We start from the raw sequence: 16,118 nt of genomic DNA on the forward strand, positions 1-16,118 counted from the left end.
GAGGCGCTTCGTTCCTTTCGTGCGGCGCCGCCGTCTGCTGGCTGGCTAAGTAGGGACGAGCGAGGGAAGCAGGAGCCGGTGGTTTTTGTTCAGTTGGGCTACATGGGCCGGGCCGGACTCTACAGAGGCATTCATTTCTTGTTTTATTTGGGGAAACTTTTAACTCGCGTCTAAAGAATTCAAGAGACTTTTTAAAAATTGGAAGTTTTTTATTCGTTGTAGCGTATAAAGTTGATATATATTCGACCACATTAGTGTGGAAAATAAAACCCAAATCCGTGAGTTAAATGAGTAATAAAAAGCTCGCGCGAATTCATATGCCAACACGTCGAGCCATTTGTGTGCAAGTTTGTAAAAGTGGATCTCTCGCAGGTTAGGGTTAGCAACTGACTTGCAAATTTTGCAAGAGCAGAGTACCAATCTAATGTATGGCTCGGTTCAGGTCCCGAAAACATGATTCGGGAACCGGATTTGGAGCGTCTTGTAACCCTTTCTGAGTAATAAAATCCTCTTTTACCCGGAAAAAAAAGTCGAGCCATTTCTTTGTTAATTAAGAAAAAATGATTTTAATTTGTGTGTCAGAAAGTATTGAGAACACTCTCCAGACCGTTAAGAGCCGCGAGAGAAAAGATGGGAGATCATCTCAGATTTCCATCCCCTAGGTTGGCGGCACTGCCAATCCCCACCCTGCTTTTGATGTCCTTTTTAGGGACGGTTCATGTTCATTGATTTGTTCTTGTGTCTTAACAGGGGTGGTGAGGCGGCGGCAATATCCCGATATCATAATAAGGTCCTCCCCGCTCTACCCTGCTCTTGTGGCCCAGTGTGTGTGGAGTTGTGTGTTTGGTGATCTTCTAGGGCCCCGTCGATTTTCATCTTCGTTGGTGTGATTGCAGATTTGGCTCTTTCGATCTACAGTTCTTATCTTTTGCCATAGTTTCTGCTCTAGTGTGTTGGTTGTTTGGGGACTTAGCATGATGAGTTTCCATCTATCTACCAAAAAAAAGCTTACTATGACAAATTTTGCTCGACTCCGGTGAGAGAGGGGAATGACGACGACACCCCTTCGGTTTTCTCTAGTGCTTCTAGTCATCACTAGGTGGTACAAGGATCTATTTTTAATCGTTATTACTTATAGGGTTCTTTGTACTATTATTCATGATTATTAATAGATTGGTGGACCTATTTACCAAAAAAAGAAATACAGTAATTTGATGAGTTAGTATCGTTAATATTCTTAAGCTCATATGCAGGCCAATAAATCAAGTGATGCCAAAAAAAAGCCCAAAGCGCGAGCCGATATTGCGTGAGAACTTGTGACAATAGGTGCGTGACCGGAGTGCAAAGGCGTGATAAGATGGCACAGTAATACAGTATGTGTGTGTGTGTGTTAAGTTATCTGATGTGTGGACCTATGTGGTAGCGGTGGGTGTGTTGTGGCCTTGTGGGCCAGTAAAGCCGATTGCCCTAGCTGGATTTGGTATGACTAAATCTATAAGAGGTCGTTTGGTATCCATCATTTGGGCCTGGAATCCTGGAATTCATTTTGGAATTCCATAAGTGGGCTGTTTGGTTGCCACAGAATTGTGCTGTCATTTCATTTAGGAATTCTAGCAAAATGACTCCATGGGTAAACATGATTCCAAGTTGAAACCTGTCATTTGCAATTCTCTATGGAAGTCTCTACACATTCAATATTGAATTCTGCTGTCATTTGCAATTCCTGTGGCAACCAAACAAGTGTATATTTCTGAAATTACAATGTAAATGAAATGAATACATGTATTCATTTTCAAATGCTACAAACGAAATGAAAGCCTGGCTTCCAAACGACCTCTAAGAGTCGTTTGGTATCCATCATTTGAGTCTGGAATCCTGGAATTCATTTTGGAATTTCATAGGTGGACTGTTTGGTTGCCACAGAATTGGACTGTCATTTTATTTAGGAAATCCAGCAAAATAATGCCATGGGTAAACACAATTCCAAGCTGAGACCTGTCATTTGTGTTTCTCTATGGAAGCCACTTACAAATTCAATATTGAATTCTGCTGTCATTTGCAATTCCTGTGGCAACCAAACAAGTGTCCATTTCTAGAATTACAATGTAAATGAAATGAATACATGTATTCATTTCAAAATGCTACAAACGAAATGAAAGCCTGGCTTCCAAACGACCTCTAAGAGGTATCGGAAGTTTTCTGCTCCTCTCGCTCTTTGATTCTTCTTCCCCACGACAGATATCTTGGTTCAGAGCTCACCCTAGCAATTATACTAGCAAGGGAATCAAATATAACTTACTCGGGCCTTAAGTTACATAGTTGCATGACCCTTAAGTTATAGAAATTTTGGGAGGAAAAAGTTTTCTCGACTGTTCATTCAAAACTTTTCATTTTACCTAAACTATATAATTTCAAATTCGGCTATGAAAAATATCATGCACATACATATGTATGTCTTCTAACCGCAAAAAAAACAAATTTTTTAGAGCGGTAGAAATACGAATTTTGGGGCGTCACAGTATTTCTGGTTCAATAGTAGCTTCGGGAGTACCTGGGAGCCACCACCTATTTTCCTAGGAAGGGATAGTACATTTGCTTTTAGATTTAACCAATCCCATTTCTCTCGGCTTTGAGCTGTGAAATCCCCGAGACAGGTCTCAAGCTAGCAATCAATTTTGATACTAGTACATCTTGGCAACGACTCTGTAGATACCTCATTTTCTATCGGCTTTGAGCTATGAATTCCCCGTGTCAGGTTGGAGAATGGGGGCACGTGATTCGCTGAACTTGCTGCTTGATCCCTTGTAAGTCATGTTCTGGTTGATTTGATCTTGAGATCAGGCACCACGACACCCTTCAAGATCTCCGTGTAGACCAGTTGGTCTTATCGGGGATGGGTGTAAACTTGCCTCTTGATCGCTTCTAAGTCATGTTCTGGTTGGCTTGACCTTGAGAACGGGCACCACGACACCCTTCAAGCTCTACCAGTTGGTCTTATCAGGGATGTGTGTAAACTTGCATATTGATCCCTTGTAAGTCATGTTCTGGTTGACTTGACCTTGATATCGGGAACAATGACACCCTTCAAGCTCTCTGTGCAGACCTAGTTGATCTTATAGGGGTGCATGAGGCGTCGGCGCAAGTAGAAGAATCCATGGAGAAAATCCACTCGAGCCTCGACTCGTTGCACGACGTGGTAGCCAACATCGACACCATGCAACATCAGATGCAATCACATCTAGACAACTAGGCGTTGACGGTGTAGGGGACATCGTGACTTAACAAGGCGATGATGTGCGCTGACGGAGCGAGTAGACGCCGATGTGCATAGCTTCCACTCACCTCCTTGCTTGGAGTAGTCTCATGCGCCATGTTTCCTAGCTCAAGAATTACCTACCTGACTACACTCTAGTTTTCTCCCAAAATTGCTTGCTCTTGATATGTTGAAGACATTTCATGTACGCATTGCGGGTGCATGGTAAAAACAAGGAAGTATACCATAAGACAAGTTATGATCAAATGGTCGCACCTACTAGAGGATTCTACTACACGGGAGGACTACGATTGTGTTAGCCTCGCGATTTCCTAATATTCTTTCTTGGGGTCAAGCAAGTGCCTCTCTGAGGAAAATGTCACATAGGCAGTAGCGCATTAGCCGCAAGTATGTGCCACCGTAGTGCAAATGCGTAATAAGGTGGCACAATGGGTGTGTGTTGAGTTACCTAACGTGTGAGCGCTAGTGTTAGGTGTGTTGTGGGCTACTAAAACCAATTGCTTTAACTGGATTTAGCATCACTAAAGAAGAAACGAAGAATGAATAATTCTCACCACAATCATCATGAATCAAATCTTATGCTAGCAATCATACTATCGAAGGAATAATAGAAAACTTAATCTTTGGTTTTCAAGGTCCAAACCTTATCCATGCCGTGGTGTAGAGATTGCCACGAGCCAATAGCCACAGTTTCTATCAGGTGGGCACATAAAGAGAGGGCGGCATAGATTTTCCTCAGGCTAGTTAGGCTATATCCCCACCCAAGGCACATGCCTGAATTCCTCAAGCAAATCTATTGCAAATGAAAATGAATCATATTCTTGAAACACTTTGAAAATAAAAGATAGCATTGGGAAAATTGGGCTAGCCTTAGGACTGGCCAGCTCTAGCTCAGTGTTGCAAAGGTGCCCAGCTAATGTAGGGAAGGGAGAGCACCTCCTCCACCACTACCCATCTCTGGTTCCAATGCCTCTTCCTTTCCACTTATCTTCCTCCTCAAAGAAGTGATCACAGGACTTGTACTCTTCAGTGCCACACGCCCCAACATTACATTGATGGAAAGATGAAAAGGTAGAAGTTTGTCTTCTCTTAGATAGCGTGCACTACAATCAAGGATAATAGCGATCATAACATTGCAAAAGAAGACAACCTTCTCCACAATAACGTAGAAGCACATAAGAGGAGAGTAAGTTCCCTACCACTGTAAGTTGTCCTTGTAATGCTCGTGGGACGCTCTTGTCTAATGGACATTGTTCCTTGCTAGCATTTCCACACTCTACCACTTCCACAATCCACCGCCACCAATCTTGTCCTCTCACTTTGTTTGGAACAAACTTTTGATCGAAGGATGTACACTTCCACCCTTTTCCAACATTCAATAAAACAATTACTTTAACAGGAGTAGCTGAAGGCAACAAGCTTCGCTTTACCTCCTTTTGCTTGCCACTTATTCATAACAAATGATGCAAGGGAATGCTTAGGAAAAGTGTAATCTCGCAAAAAAAAGAAGAGTTGAACTGGTTTGGTTTTGATTTGGTTTTTATGTCACTTCCAGTGTTTGGGTAGTATGCCGCTCCCATTTTACATTGCCACCATCTCGCCTGCCAACCTATTCGCGAGAATTGATACTATGACTTAACCGCTCACATTTGAACTCAAGTTCCACTTGCAAGCATAGAAAGTTTTAGCTAAAAATTAGAATCGTTTGATCTAGTATATTTTTAACATAAAGACACATACTTTCACCCGACACTACGGGAAAAACAGACTTTGCCGTGCAACTATTTGCACGGCAAAGAGCCCTATTTGCACGGCAAAGGCTTTGCCGTGCGACCCCGCACGGCAAAGATCGCACGGCAATGTTATCGACGGCAAAGACTTCTTTGCCGTGTGACTCGCCAACGTTGCACGGCAAAGGCTTTGCCGTGTGACGCCGCACGGCAAAGGTCGCTTCTTTGCCGTGTGCCTAACATGTTTTATCTAAAAAAAAGTCCCAAACTGGCTGGTCTGGGAATCGAACCTAGGACACAGAGTAGGGAAAGCGTGCAACCTTGCCACTGAGCTATGTGTTCATTTGTTGATAACTATACCATGCCATGCCTTTTGAGATGAGAAAAAATCCAGTTTCTACATCTTTGCCGTGCGCTTACACTAGGCAAAGGCTTCTTTGCCGTGCGTTTTTCAAAAACACTAGGCAAAGGCTGCTTTGCCGTGCAACCCAGCTGCGCGCACGGCAAAGGATGAGGCACGGCAATGCCCAACGCCTTTGCCGTGCACCAAGTCTTTGCCGTGCGGTGTGTTGGACCATTGCCGTGCACCTTTCTTTGCCGTGCGGCCTCTTCCATCTTTGCCGTGAATCGTATCTTTGCCGTGCGCTTGTGTTATCTTTCCCGTGACCAAGGTCTTTGCCGTGCGTTTTTATCTGTGCGCACGGCAAAGATTTCTTTGCCGTGCGGGGACACACGGCAAAGAAATGCTGCACGGCGACGCATATTTTTCCCGTAGTGCGATTGGTATAAATGTAAATCTAGCATAGCGAGGATGAAACACTGTCACATATAATGATGAGTTCAGGCAAGAGACGAAAGAAAATAGATGCAAATATTTCCGAAAGGAGAAAAGTGGCAGAATAGTGCAGCACGCTGGTGCCCACAAAACATTAAGAAGCATTTTTCCAAAAAGGAACGCACATTCAACATAGGTCAGGTACATACCCCATCGTGTAACCTTCATTGGAAATTATACTACTCGCAGGTCACACCGGTAGTCGTTTTTTCATTTTAATAACTGATATATAGGTCACCATGATGTTACTTTAGATACACCACTATTTGAAATCAAATTCGTCGCTGTGTTGCCAAATAATTACTCGCTCCATCCCACAATATAAAGATAACTTCCAACACTTCTTATACTGTGGGACAGAAGGAGCATTTGCCAATGCCGAACAGAACTTCATTTGGAAAACCTGAATATCCAATTGCAAACATCAGTACTAAAAAAACTGCCGTATTTATGGGATTTTATTTACCAAAAAAATATGTCCTATTACGCGTATCACAGGGCACTGTGCTTGCTGTACTTCTGATTAGTCATTTAACATAACAATGTGCCAGTACTTCGACGGACCAAAAGGGGTTGCAATATAAATGGCATTTAATTGATAACCATCATAAATGTACACTATTTGTCATTGACGAAACAGCTTGTATTGCGACAGACTATACTTCTGTCCAATGTTACCTTATACAATGCAGGTTTCACAAGAATGATCTCCAAGCAGCAGCAGCTATGTCTTGAAGCAACACAACCAAAAAATTGACCTCAGCAAACAATTGTTGCTGTCATTCTTACCTCTTCTGAGGAAGGTGCGCCCTAATGGGAGCTAGGGCAGATATGCTACATCAGAATATTCATTTGCTAACTATACCTATTTACAGAAACCAAATAGGTAACACATCAGGTTCCATGTGCTAGAAACTGGGACAGCACATACCACAATGAATCTGGAGGCCAGACCTGGAATTCAATCGCTTCCATACTTTTTGGGTTTGGGGACTCGTTTGCTCTTCCGGGGTTCCACAGCTACAAAAATAGGCTTTTCATTCTTCAAACTGTGTAGGTCTTTCTCAATTTTCTTCTTTGCAGGTACCTCAGGGGACTTTTTGGCTTGGTCTTCCAAAGGTGGCAGAGAGCTCACAAGTTTCTTCTTTGATTTCTTGCCTCGTTTACTTCCAGGGCCAACTGCCTTCACAGTTGAAGCTATTTCATGAACTGGTTCATGCTTAACCAACTGTCTTGCAACAGTCTCTTCTCCTCTGAAAAGAAGGGTGTTAGCAACCTTATTAGCGAGCTTCACTTGATTCTCTGCTTCCTTCTTGACCCTCTCAAACTGCTGGTACTCTTCCAACTGGGCTGCTTGATTGTATATAAGGACATCATCAGCACTCTGTAAAAATAACAAAGAAAACATCAGCTAAAAGTGTCTTCAGCTTATATTCATCCAGTTGAGGTTAGTATTTTTCCATTTCACAACAATTCAAAGAGAAAACTATGAACCTGACACATGGTTAATTTAACTTCAACTACAATCATGAACGGACGGTAGATCTAGGAAACGTAGCGGAAACAGCATGAATCCTATGAGCTTCAGCATTGTTTCCTTATAAAAGTGCAAAGTTCAGTAAAGAGCGCCCAAAAATCATTATTTTCAGATTTTCACACAGCAAATACTCTCAAAAACAATGTCAACAATCTACTTCAAGATGGTTACATTACAAAGACCTGCATTCATACAACTGAAAATTCTAATATGGTAACACTCAAAATATGATTTATTATTATTATATCAGCTCTGAATTGTCAAATTCAAAGTAATCTTTAAATACTGCTTTGTAAAAATTACACAAGAATGATATGCTATGGAATATGATCTTACTTCTTTGTATAACTCTCCTACATGAGTATGAATTAAGGGATTGTCTGCACCAAAGATTGTCTCAAATGTGACTTTCTTTGCATACGGCTGTGTTGCACCTTCTTCTGCAAAATTTCTCTTGGCATATCCCGTTACATAGCCAGTGGACCTATCTGATAAAGTAGATGGCACTCCAACAAGTGGTCTATATGTATCCTCATTCTCAAGCAAAGTATGCAGATCCCGCTTTTTCTGAGGACGCTGTCCATCCTTGTTACAAGAAGCTATCTGGGTCCGGGCCTTGTGACTCTTTTGAGGCACCTTAACTTGTGTGTGATTGCTGCAAACCTTGCTGAGACGATTTTGAAGGCCAAGGACTCTAGACTGCATACGATCAATTGTCAGCAGAATATCTCTTAAAGAATATTGTTCAAACACCCTGTCAGTTTCCTTAGACCCTGGTAATGTATTGCCAGGAACTCTTCGTTTGGTATCATCGGCAACTGCATTACAAATGAAGAAAATAGAGGATTATATATCAGTAAAACAAAACTACTCATCAATAAACATACAAGCAGATGATAGAGATGTTTGCGTTCTGTATGCCGACTTCATTATTCTAACTGTAATAACGACAATGACATTCTATATTGTTGTATGCCAATCTATTCTCAACAAATAAAAAGATACACAAGAGGATTAACAATCAGAATAAATAAACTAGATGCAAAAGCGGCTAACATATGTATATTGAGATCAAAGGCTGTCAAGATAGATACTAGATAGTCAGTTGATGCAAAGCACTAGTTTGAACCCCAACAAATTTTCCAAGCATGCCACAACTTACACTTGGCTGCATTCATTAGCAGGGTTGTTAATTCCGCTTGAGTAATGTTTGGTAGGTGCTGCAGTGATTCCCTTTCTATTCTAAAAGAGAGTAACATGCATTCTTTGAAAGAAAATAAATTATAGAAAAGAGGTATTTAAAATTGCTTATAAGAAATACTTGTCAAACCTACAGTTAGTAGCTACTAGCTAGTATACCACAAAATTTAATGGCATATCTACATGGGGCATATTTGACAAATATTACACTTTCTGCTTCCTGTAAGAAACTAAACCCTAATTACTGAAAAGTAGATAAAAGTAAACGACAATATTCTTCTTGATTCTTTCCCAATTGGTACATCTGATGTCCCTTATATAGGAGGACTTACTTGACCCCTAAGTAATAATCTAAAGGATACAGACCCTTAATTCTAAATTATCTCTTTCCTACTTAAATAACTTCCATATATCTCAATATAGCATAATCCTATATATTCCTACACATAACAACTACAGACCCCTTGACAAGCAGCTCGCCCTGGAGCTGCTCAGGCGGTGGCCACGGTTGCCGCCCAAGGTAACCCCACATTGATGAAGTGTAACACCAGTTCCCTGTGTACTGAGATGTGCTGAAGACAACTTCATCCCATTGTGGGTGTAGCAAAACATGATATTTCTTGACTAATTCTGACCCTGCTGCTGGAGGATGTGGCACTACTTCCGCTCCTCCTTGTAGAGCTGCAGCCCTTCTACCAAGGGGGTTAGCCGCACCAGCTGCTGGTAGGTGGGGGCAGAATTGGGAAGGGGTTTGAGGTGGGATTTGAGCTGTAAGGTGGGGTAGTGGTGGAGGTTGCCAATCTGCCCAGCGGGCTGAGTTCCGAGGGCAGTGGCGGCGGCAATTCCCCTGCTGGAGAAGGGGGCACCAGAGGTGCATCTAAAGGATACAGATCTGATCTCATAACTCTAAATTATCTCTTTCCTATAATAACTTCCATATGCCTCAATATAGCATAAGCCTATATTCGTACACATAACACTTCCGAACTAAAAAGGGGAGAATTTGAGTTCATGGGCAAAGCCATTCAACATACCTGCATTGTCAAAATCATCATGAATCAACAGACCCTCTGTATCAGCTCCACTGTTTTTCTTTTCTGCAAAAGATTTGAGACAAATCATCGTTATGAAGTATGCAAAATATGGATGCTACTACAAGTGCAAGATAGAAAGTCTTCCATCCCTACCATAGTAATAGGATAATATTTGATGATTGTTCATGTACAGTGAGGTGTCCACAATGTCTTCATGCCTCTGCCGTCTTCTCCTCTCCATAGTATTTCTATCATGGCTTTGGGCATCCAGTGTTGCCAATTCTGGATCAGAACTATCTGGTTTCATCATCTCCAGCTGCAGATTCTTCTCATGCTGGATCAAAGCAATTTCCTTGTCATACTTTGCTACTTGCGACGAAAGATCCTTCATACGCAGCTCTAACCACTGGCATCGCCACATGAGCGGGCGAACGGTCTTTCTCCACTCATCTGTCACGAGTTTCTGTCTGAAACATGATTGGTGTTATTTGCGAACTACTAACAGGAGAAAGGATACAGCAGAGTATACAAAGAAAATTTCATTTGCAAAAATCACATCGCAGAAGTATTGCGTATTCATGCTCTAGTCTTAATCACCCCAAATCTACTTCACCATAAGACATACTGAAATATGTGCATACTTCCATTTTGTCACGTGCTTCTGTCTGAAACATGATTGGTGTTATTTGAGAACTACTAACAGGAGAAAGGATACAGCAGAATATACAAAACCAAGTGCTAGCTTGGTGGTTTGTGCTCTGGTGTTGAGCCTAGCCCACCCGAGTTCGAATCCCCTCCATAGCGGTAATTCGCTGGAGGGGCGAACTAAACGGGTTATCATCCATAGCGGTAATTCGCTGGAGAGTCTCATCCTATCTAACCAGCGTAAATCCAAGGGAGGGGCCATTCCCCCATTGGTCAACGGATATAGTACAAAGGAAATTTCGTTTGCAAAAATCCTAATCGCAGAAGTATTGAACATAAGACATAATGAAATATGCATGGCATACTTCCATTTTGTGTCAGGGCCTGTTTCACACTTCAGATTTTTTTTGCAGTTTCCAATCACGGAAAATTTGGTGACAGCAGCACACATGTGGAAGTTGGTGAAATAAGGCATCATGTTTACATATTACTATATTACTAAAAAAAGACACAATACGACATGCCAAGATTAGTTCTTTATTGTTGCAAAAATCACATCGTAGAAGTATTGCGTATTCATGCTCTAATCTCAATCAACCCAAATCTACTTCACCATAGGACATACTGAAATATATGCATACTTCCATTTTGTCACGTGCTTCTGCCTGAAACATGATTGGTGTTGTTTGAGAACTACTAACAGGAGAAAGGATACAGCAGAACATACAAAACCAAGTGCTAGCTTGGTGGCTTGTGCTCTGGTGTTGAGCCTAGCCCACCCGAGTTCGAATCCCCTCCGTAGCGCTAATTCGCTGGAGGGGCGAACTAAACGAGTTATCATCCATAGCGGCAATTCGCTGGAGAGTCTCATCTTATCTAACCAGCATAAATCCAAGGGAGGGACCATTCCCCCGTTGCTCAACGAATATACAAAAGAAAATCATTTGCAAAAATCACATCACAGAAGTATTGTGCATTCATGCTCCAATCCTAATCACCCGAAATCTACTTGAACATAAGACATAATGAAATATGCATTGCATACTTCCATTTTGCGGCGGGGGCCTGTTTCACACTTCAGATTTTTTTTGCTGTTTCCAATCATGGAAAATTTGGTGACAGCAGCACACATGTATAAGTTGGTGAAATAAGGCATCATGTTTACATATTATATTACTAAAAAAATACACAATACGGCATGCCAAGATTAGTTCTTTATTGTTGCAAAAATCACATCGTAGAAGTATTGCGTATCCATGCTCTAATCTCAATCACCCCAAATCTACTTCACCATAGGACATACTGGAATATATGCATACTTCCATTTTGTGACGTGCTTCTGTCTGAAACATGATTGGTGTTATTTGAGAACTACTAACAGGAGAAAGGATACAGCAGAATATACAAAACCAAGTGCTAGCTTGGTGGCTTGTGCCCTGGTGTTGAGCCTAGCCCACCCGAGTTCAAATCCCCTCCGTAGCGGTAATCCCCTGGAGGGGCGAACTAAACGGGTTATCATCCATAGCGGCAATTCGCTGGAGAGTCTCATCCTATCTAACCAGCGTAAAGCCAAGGGAGGGACCATTCCCCCGTTGGTCAAACGAATATACCAAAGAAAATCATTTACAAAAATCACATCGCAGAAGCCTTGTGCATTCATGCTCCAATCTTAATCACCCCCAAATCTACTTCAACATAAGACATACTGAAATAGGCATACTTCCATTTTGTGGCGGGGCCTGTTTCACACTATAGATTTTTTTTGCAGTTTCCAATTCATGGAAAATTTGGTGACCACAGTACATGTATAAGTTGGTGAAATAAGGCATGTTTACATATTATATTACTAAAAAAAGACACAATACGACATGCCAAGATTAGTTCTTTATTGTTGCAAAAATCACATCGTAGAAGTATTGCGTATTCATGCTCTAATCTCAATCACCCCAAATCTACTTCACCATAAGACATACTGAAATATATGCATACTTCCATTTTGTCACGTGCTTCTGTCTGAAACATGATTGGTGTTATTTGAGAACTACTAACAGGAGAAAGGATACAGCAGAATATACAAAACCAAGTGCTAGCTTGGTGGCTTGTGCCCTGGTGTTGAGCCTAGCCCACCCGAGTTCAAATCCCCTCCGTAGCGGTAATCCCCTGGAGGGGCGAACTAAACGGGTTATCATCCATAGCGGCAATTCGCTGGAGAGTCTCATCCTATCTAACCAGCGTAAAGCCAAGGGAGGGACCATTCCCCCGTTGGTCAACGAATATACCAAAGAAAATCATTTACAAAAATCACATCACAGAAGCATTGTGCATTCATGCTCCAATCTTAATCACCCCCAAATCTACTTCAACATAAGACATACTGAAATAGGCATACTTCCATTTTGTGGCGGGGCCTGTTTCACACTATAGATTTTTTTTGCAGTTTCCAATTCATGGAAAATTTGGTGACAACAGTACATGTATAAGTTGGTGAAATAAGGCATGTTTACATATTATATTACTAAAAAAAGACACAATACGACATGCCAAGATTAGTTCTTTATTGTTGCAAAAATCACATCGTAGAGGTATTGCGTATTCATGCTCTAATCTCAATCACCCCAAATCTACTTCACCATAGGACATACTGAAATATATGCATACTTCCATTTTGTCACGTGTTTCTGTCTGAAACATGATTGGAGTATTTGCGAACTACTAACAGGAGAAAGGATACAACAGAATATACAAAACCAAGTCCTAGCCTGGTGGCTTGTGCCCTTGTGTCGAGCCTAGCCCACCCGAGTTCGAATCCCCTCCGTGGCGGTAATTCGCTGGAGGGGCGAACTAAACAGGGTTATCATCCATAGCGGCAATTCGCTGGAGAGTCTCATCCTATCTAACCAGCGTAAATCCAAGGGAGGGACCATTCCCCCGTTGGTCAACGAATATACAAAGGAAATTTCGTTTGCAAAAATCACATCGCAGAAGTATTGTGCACTCATGCTCCAATCTTAATCACCCCCCAAATCTACTTCAACATAGGACATACCGAAATAGGCATACTTCCATTTTGTGGCAGGGGTCTGTTTCACACTTCGGATTTTTGCAGTTTCCAATCATGGAAAATTTGGTTACAAGAGCACACATGTATAAGTTGGTGAAATAAGGCATCGAGGTGTTTACATATTATATTACTAAAAAAAGACACAGTACGACATGCCAAGATTAGTTCTTTATTGTTGCTGCAATCAATAACGGAAATGTTCCATTTTAGAGCACCCAGGGATGTTCCTTTTCTTGTGTCTATGGTATTCCGATCTTTCTTTTGTGCTAACAAAACAAACAAAACCACGCCAAGATACACAAATCAAAAGTTGGCAGGGCCCTTGCGAAGAGATGCGCACCTGACAGCCTTGGGAGCGGCCGCGGCGCCACCCGCAGTGACACGGCCGAGGAAAGGCGAGTCGACCTCCATGTCGTGCACGCCCGACCTCGTCTCATCGTCAGACAGAGAGCAAGAGGGCCCGAAGGAGCTCGAGTACTCCGTGCTGTCCCCGTGGTAGCCGTCTTCGGGGAAGTGGGGATCGCAGGCAGCCGTGTCGATCGTGTCCATCGGGTCGCCGCTGACGTCGTCCGCGTCGGTGCCGCTGCTGTCCATGGCGAAGAGGCGGGGAGAGAGGGAGAGATCCCCAATTCCGGAGGAAATGCGGCTCCTTGAGGCCGAATCGGGCCGAGATCAAGAAAATCCCCTGCAGGCAGCCCGGGGGCGGATCGAGACGGTGAGGGACCGGGAATCGCGCGGGGTTGAACTACTCGCGGGGTGGAAACGACGTCGTACCTCGGAATCCGATGGCCGGAGGGCGCCGGAGGGGTAGGGGTATGGGGAACGGAAGAAGGCGACTTTTTTTCCCGGGGAGGATGAACACGGGAGCGGCGACGGCACGGCGGGGCACGGCGGTGGAGCAGAGGGGAGATTTGGAGATTTGGAGAGGGAGGAAGGTGCGGATTTCGGGGGAGGGGAGGAGAAATCGCAGAAGAAGAATAGGCGAGGGGAGAGGGGAGAGGGAAGGGAGGGGATTGGGATTTTGGACGGAGTTGGGTTGGGGGCTTTGGGTTTAAGAAGTTGGGAACAAAAAACGCAAAACGTAAACAGCAAGATTGTGCGGTGGTGGGTCCCACCGGGGGTGTGGGGACCAGGAGGAGGTGCGGGCGAGAAGGGGAGGAGAGGCGGCGCCACGTCGTGACACTCACGCGAGCTGGTGATTTGTTTCTTTCCTTTCTTTGTCCGGTGCGATACAACCAAATAAATGTACCCGAACCTCATATGGCAGAGTGTACAACCTATTTCCACCAAGGCAATCATTTTTTATTTTTTATTTTTAACAATCAATATCACATATATTCATAGTAACAAATAGTACATAGTAGAGATACACGAGCTGATCCCAACGATTACAAAATAAAGTCTAAAAGATAGTACTAACAAATCTTCGAGGTCTTCAAATTCTTTCTTCTTCCAGAACACAATCTTGTACTTTTCTGAAGCCAGCTAAAGATAGATAACGGACCATAGATCTCTACTAAACATTGTTTTTATGCTCCTAGAATTATGATGTTGTTTAAATTAAACAAGAAAGTATGTAAGTAAGAGAATACATCTCGTGCAACGGAAAAGAATTGCTCTTCAGTAAAATAAAATTTTCTTCACCAATGTTTTCAAGTCTTGGGGGGGGGGGGGGCGACCGCCCCCTGACCTACACATAGCTACACCCTTGTGTGCACACCCCCTTTGCTTGACACGTGCTCCGCCTGTCAAACATTGATTAATCTACGTGGTGCTACTAATATAAGGCCATTTACATGCCCATACCCTTTGTTTAATCTCTCTCAACTTCCACATGTTTTCTACCGGGTAAGAACGTGTATTGCAGCATGTCACTGTTGTTAATAGTGGTATGACTATTGAGGGCATCCCCTATCACCACACACCGCTAAACAAATCACAAGAGGATCATTGCCACCGTGCCTACCATTCTCTTTCTTAAAAAATGGTAGCTACCTCAATGCAGCATCTCAACTTGTTGAGACCCTTACCGACCGCTCGTAACCTCAAAAATCTGAACTATAACCCCCTCGGTCTCGACTCAAGTAGTGCATTGTCCGCTTGGATGTTGGACTAGAAGGGGAAAGAGAAAGAAGGAAAAAAGAGGCATAATGAATCGGAACTAGAGAAAAATATAGAAATAGATAATATCAAAAGTGCAAATGAGATTCTTTTTCAAAGTAAAACAAAAAATATTTTGGAGAAACCGTATATGCTCGAGCCCCACCTTTGCTTGGGGTAGGATTTTTTCCCTCTAGTTGGTCCTTATCCACCCACCCCTCTTCCCCTATGTATACCAATCCTTCTTGTAGACAGATCCACCAATTGATATACAGATCGCTTCCACCTATTTCTTATGTCCCTTTATGTTTCTACATCTATGATTGATCCACGTATATGACTACTTAGACTATGCTCTCGCTCCATATCCTTCGGCCAGACTCGCCCGCAAAGGTCGTGGAACTCAACTAACAAAACAAGCAACTTAGCAATAATAAATTTCCATAGAATTTTCGTCCATGTCGTTGAGGACTTCCTCACAGACTAATCAGATAGCTGAAATGCCAAAGCAATCATGCTTGGGTTCATACCTTCGGGAAGAACCCTAATCAAGAAGGCCCATGTACAAGGTCTATTACCAGTATGAATTATTTCATGCATGCCTTTCTTTCTCATCAATAATTCTTTCTCTTACTATTGATCTTAGAATGGCCCACTCCCCTAGAAGGGGGCGTGCTAACACATTGACTTGAGTCATGAATG

General features: G+C 42.6%; 1 protein-coding gene across 1 annotated transcript; it reads right to left on the bottom strand.

The window, feature by feature from the left end:
* Positions 1–6,412: 6,412 nt before the first annotated feature.
* On the bottom strand, positions 6,413–14,075 carry LOC124648901. The gene is made up of 5 exons (XM_047188586.1): positions 13,657–14,075; positions 9,764–10,077; positions 9,611–9,673; positions 7,713–8,194; positions 6,413–7,223 (listed from the first exon to the last, which is right to left on the bottom strand). The coding sequence occupies exons 1-5, from the start codon at positions 13,908–13,910 to the stop codon at positions 6,801–6,803; spliced, it is 1,536 nt and encodes a 511-aa protein (XP_047044542.1). The 5' UTR covers positions 13,911–14,075; the 3' UTR covers positions 6,413–6,800.
* Between the last annotated feature and the right edge of the window lie 2,043 nt (positions 14,076–16,118).

Source organism: Lolium rigidum, chromosome 4 (genome assembly GCF_022539505.1).
Source record: "Lolium rigidum isolate FL_2022 chromosome 4, APGP_CSIRO_Lrig_0.1, whole genome shotgun sequence".
Lineage (NCBI taxonomy): Eukaryota > Viridiplantae > Streptophyta > Magnoliopsida > Poales > Poaceae > Lolium > Lolium rigidum.

Excerpts from the sequence above, each read along its gene's own strand:
- LOC124648901 (XM_047188586.1), bottom strand. The coding sequence starts at position 13,910 with ATGGACAGCAGCGGCACCGACGCGGACGACGTCAGCGGCGACCCGATG. Across the intron at positions 10,078-13,656 it reads GCCGCTCCCAAGGCTGTCAG|ACAGAAACTCGTGACAGATG; the intron begins GTGCGCATCTCT and ends ATCATGTTTCAG. Across the intron at positions 9,674-9,763 it reads AATATTATCCTATTACTATG|AAAAGAAAAACAGTGGAGCT; the intron begins GTAGGGATGGAA and ends AATCTTTTGCAG.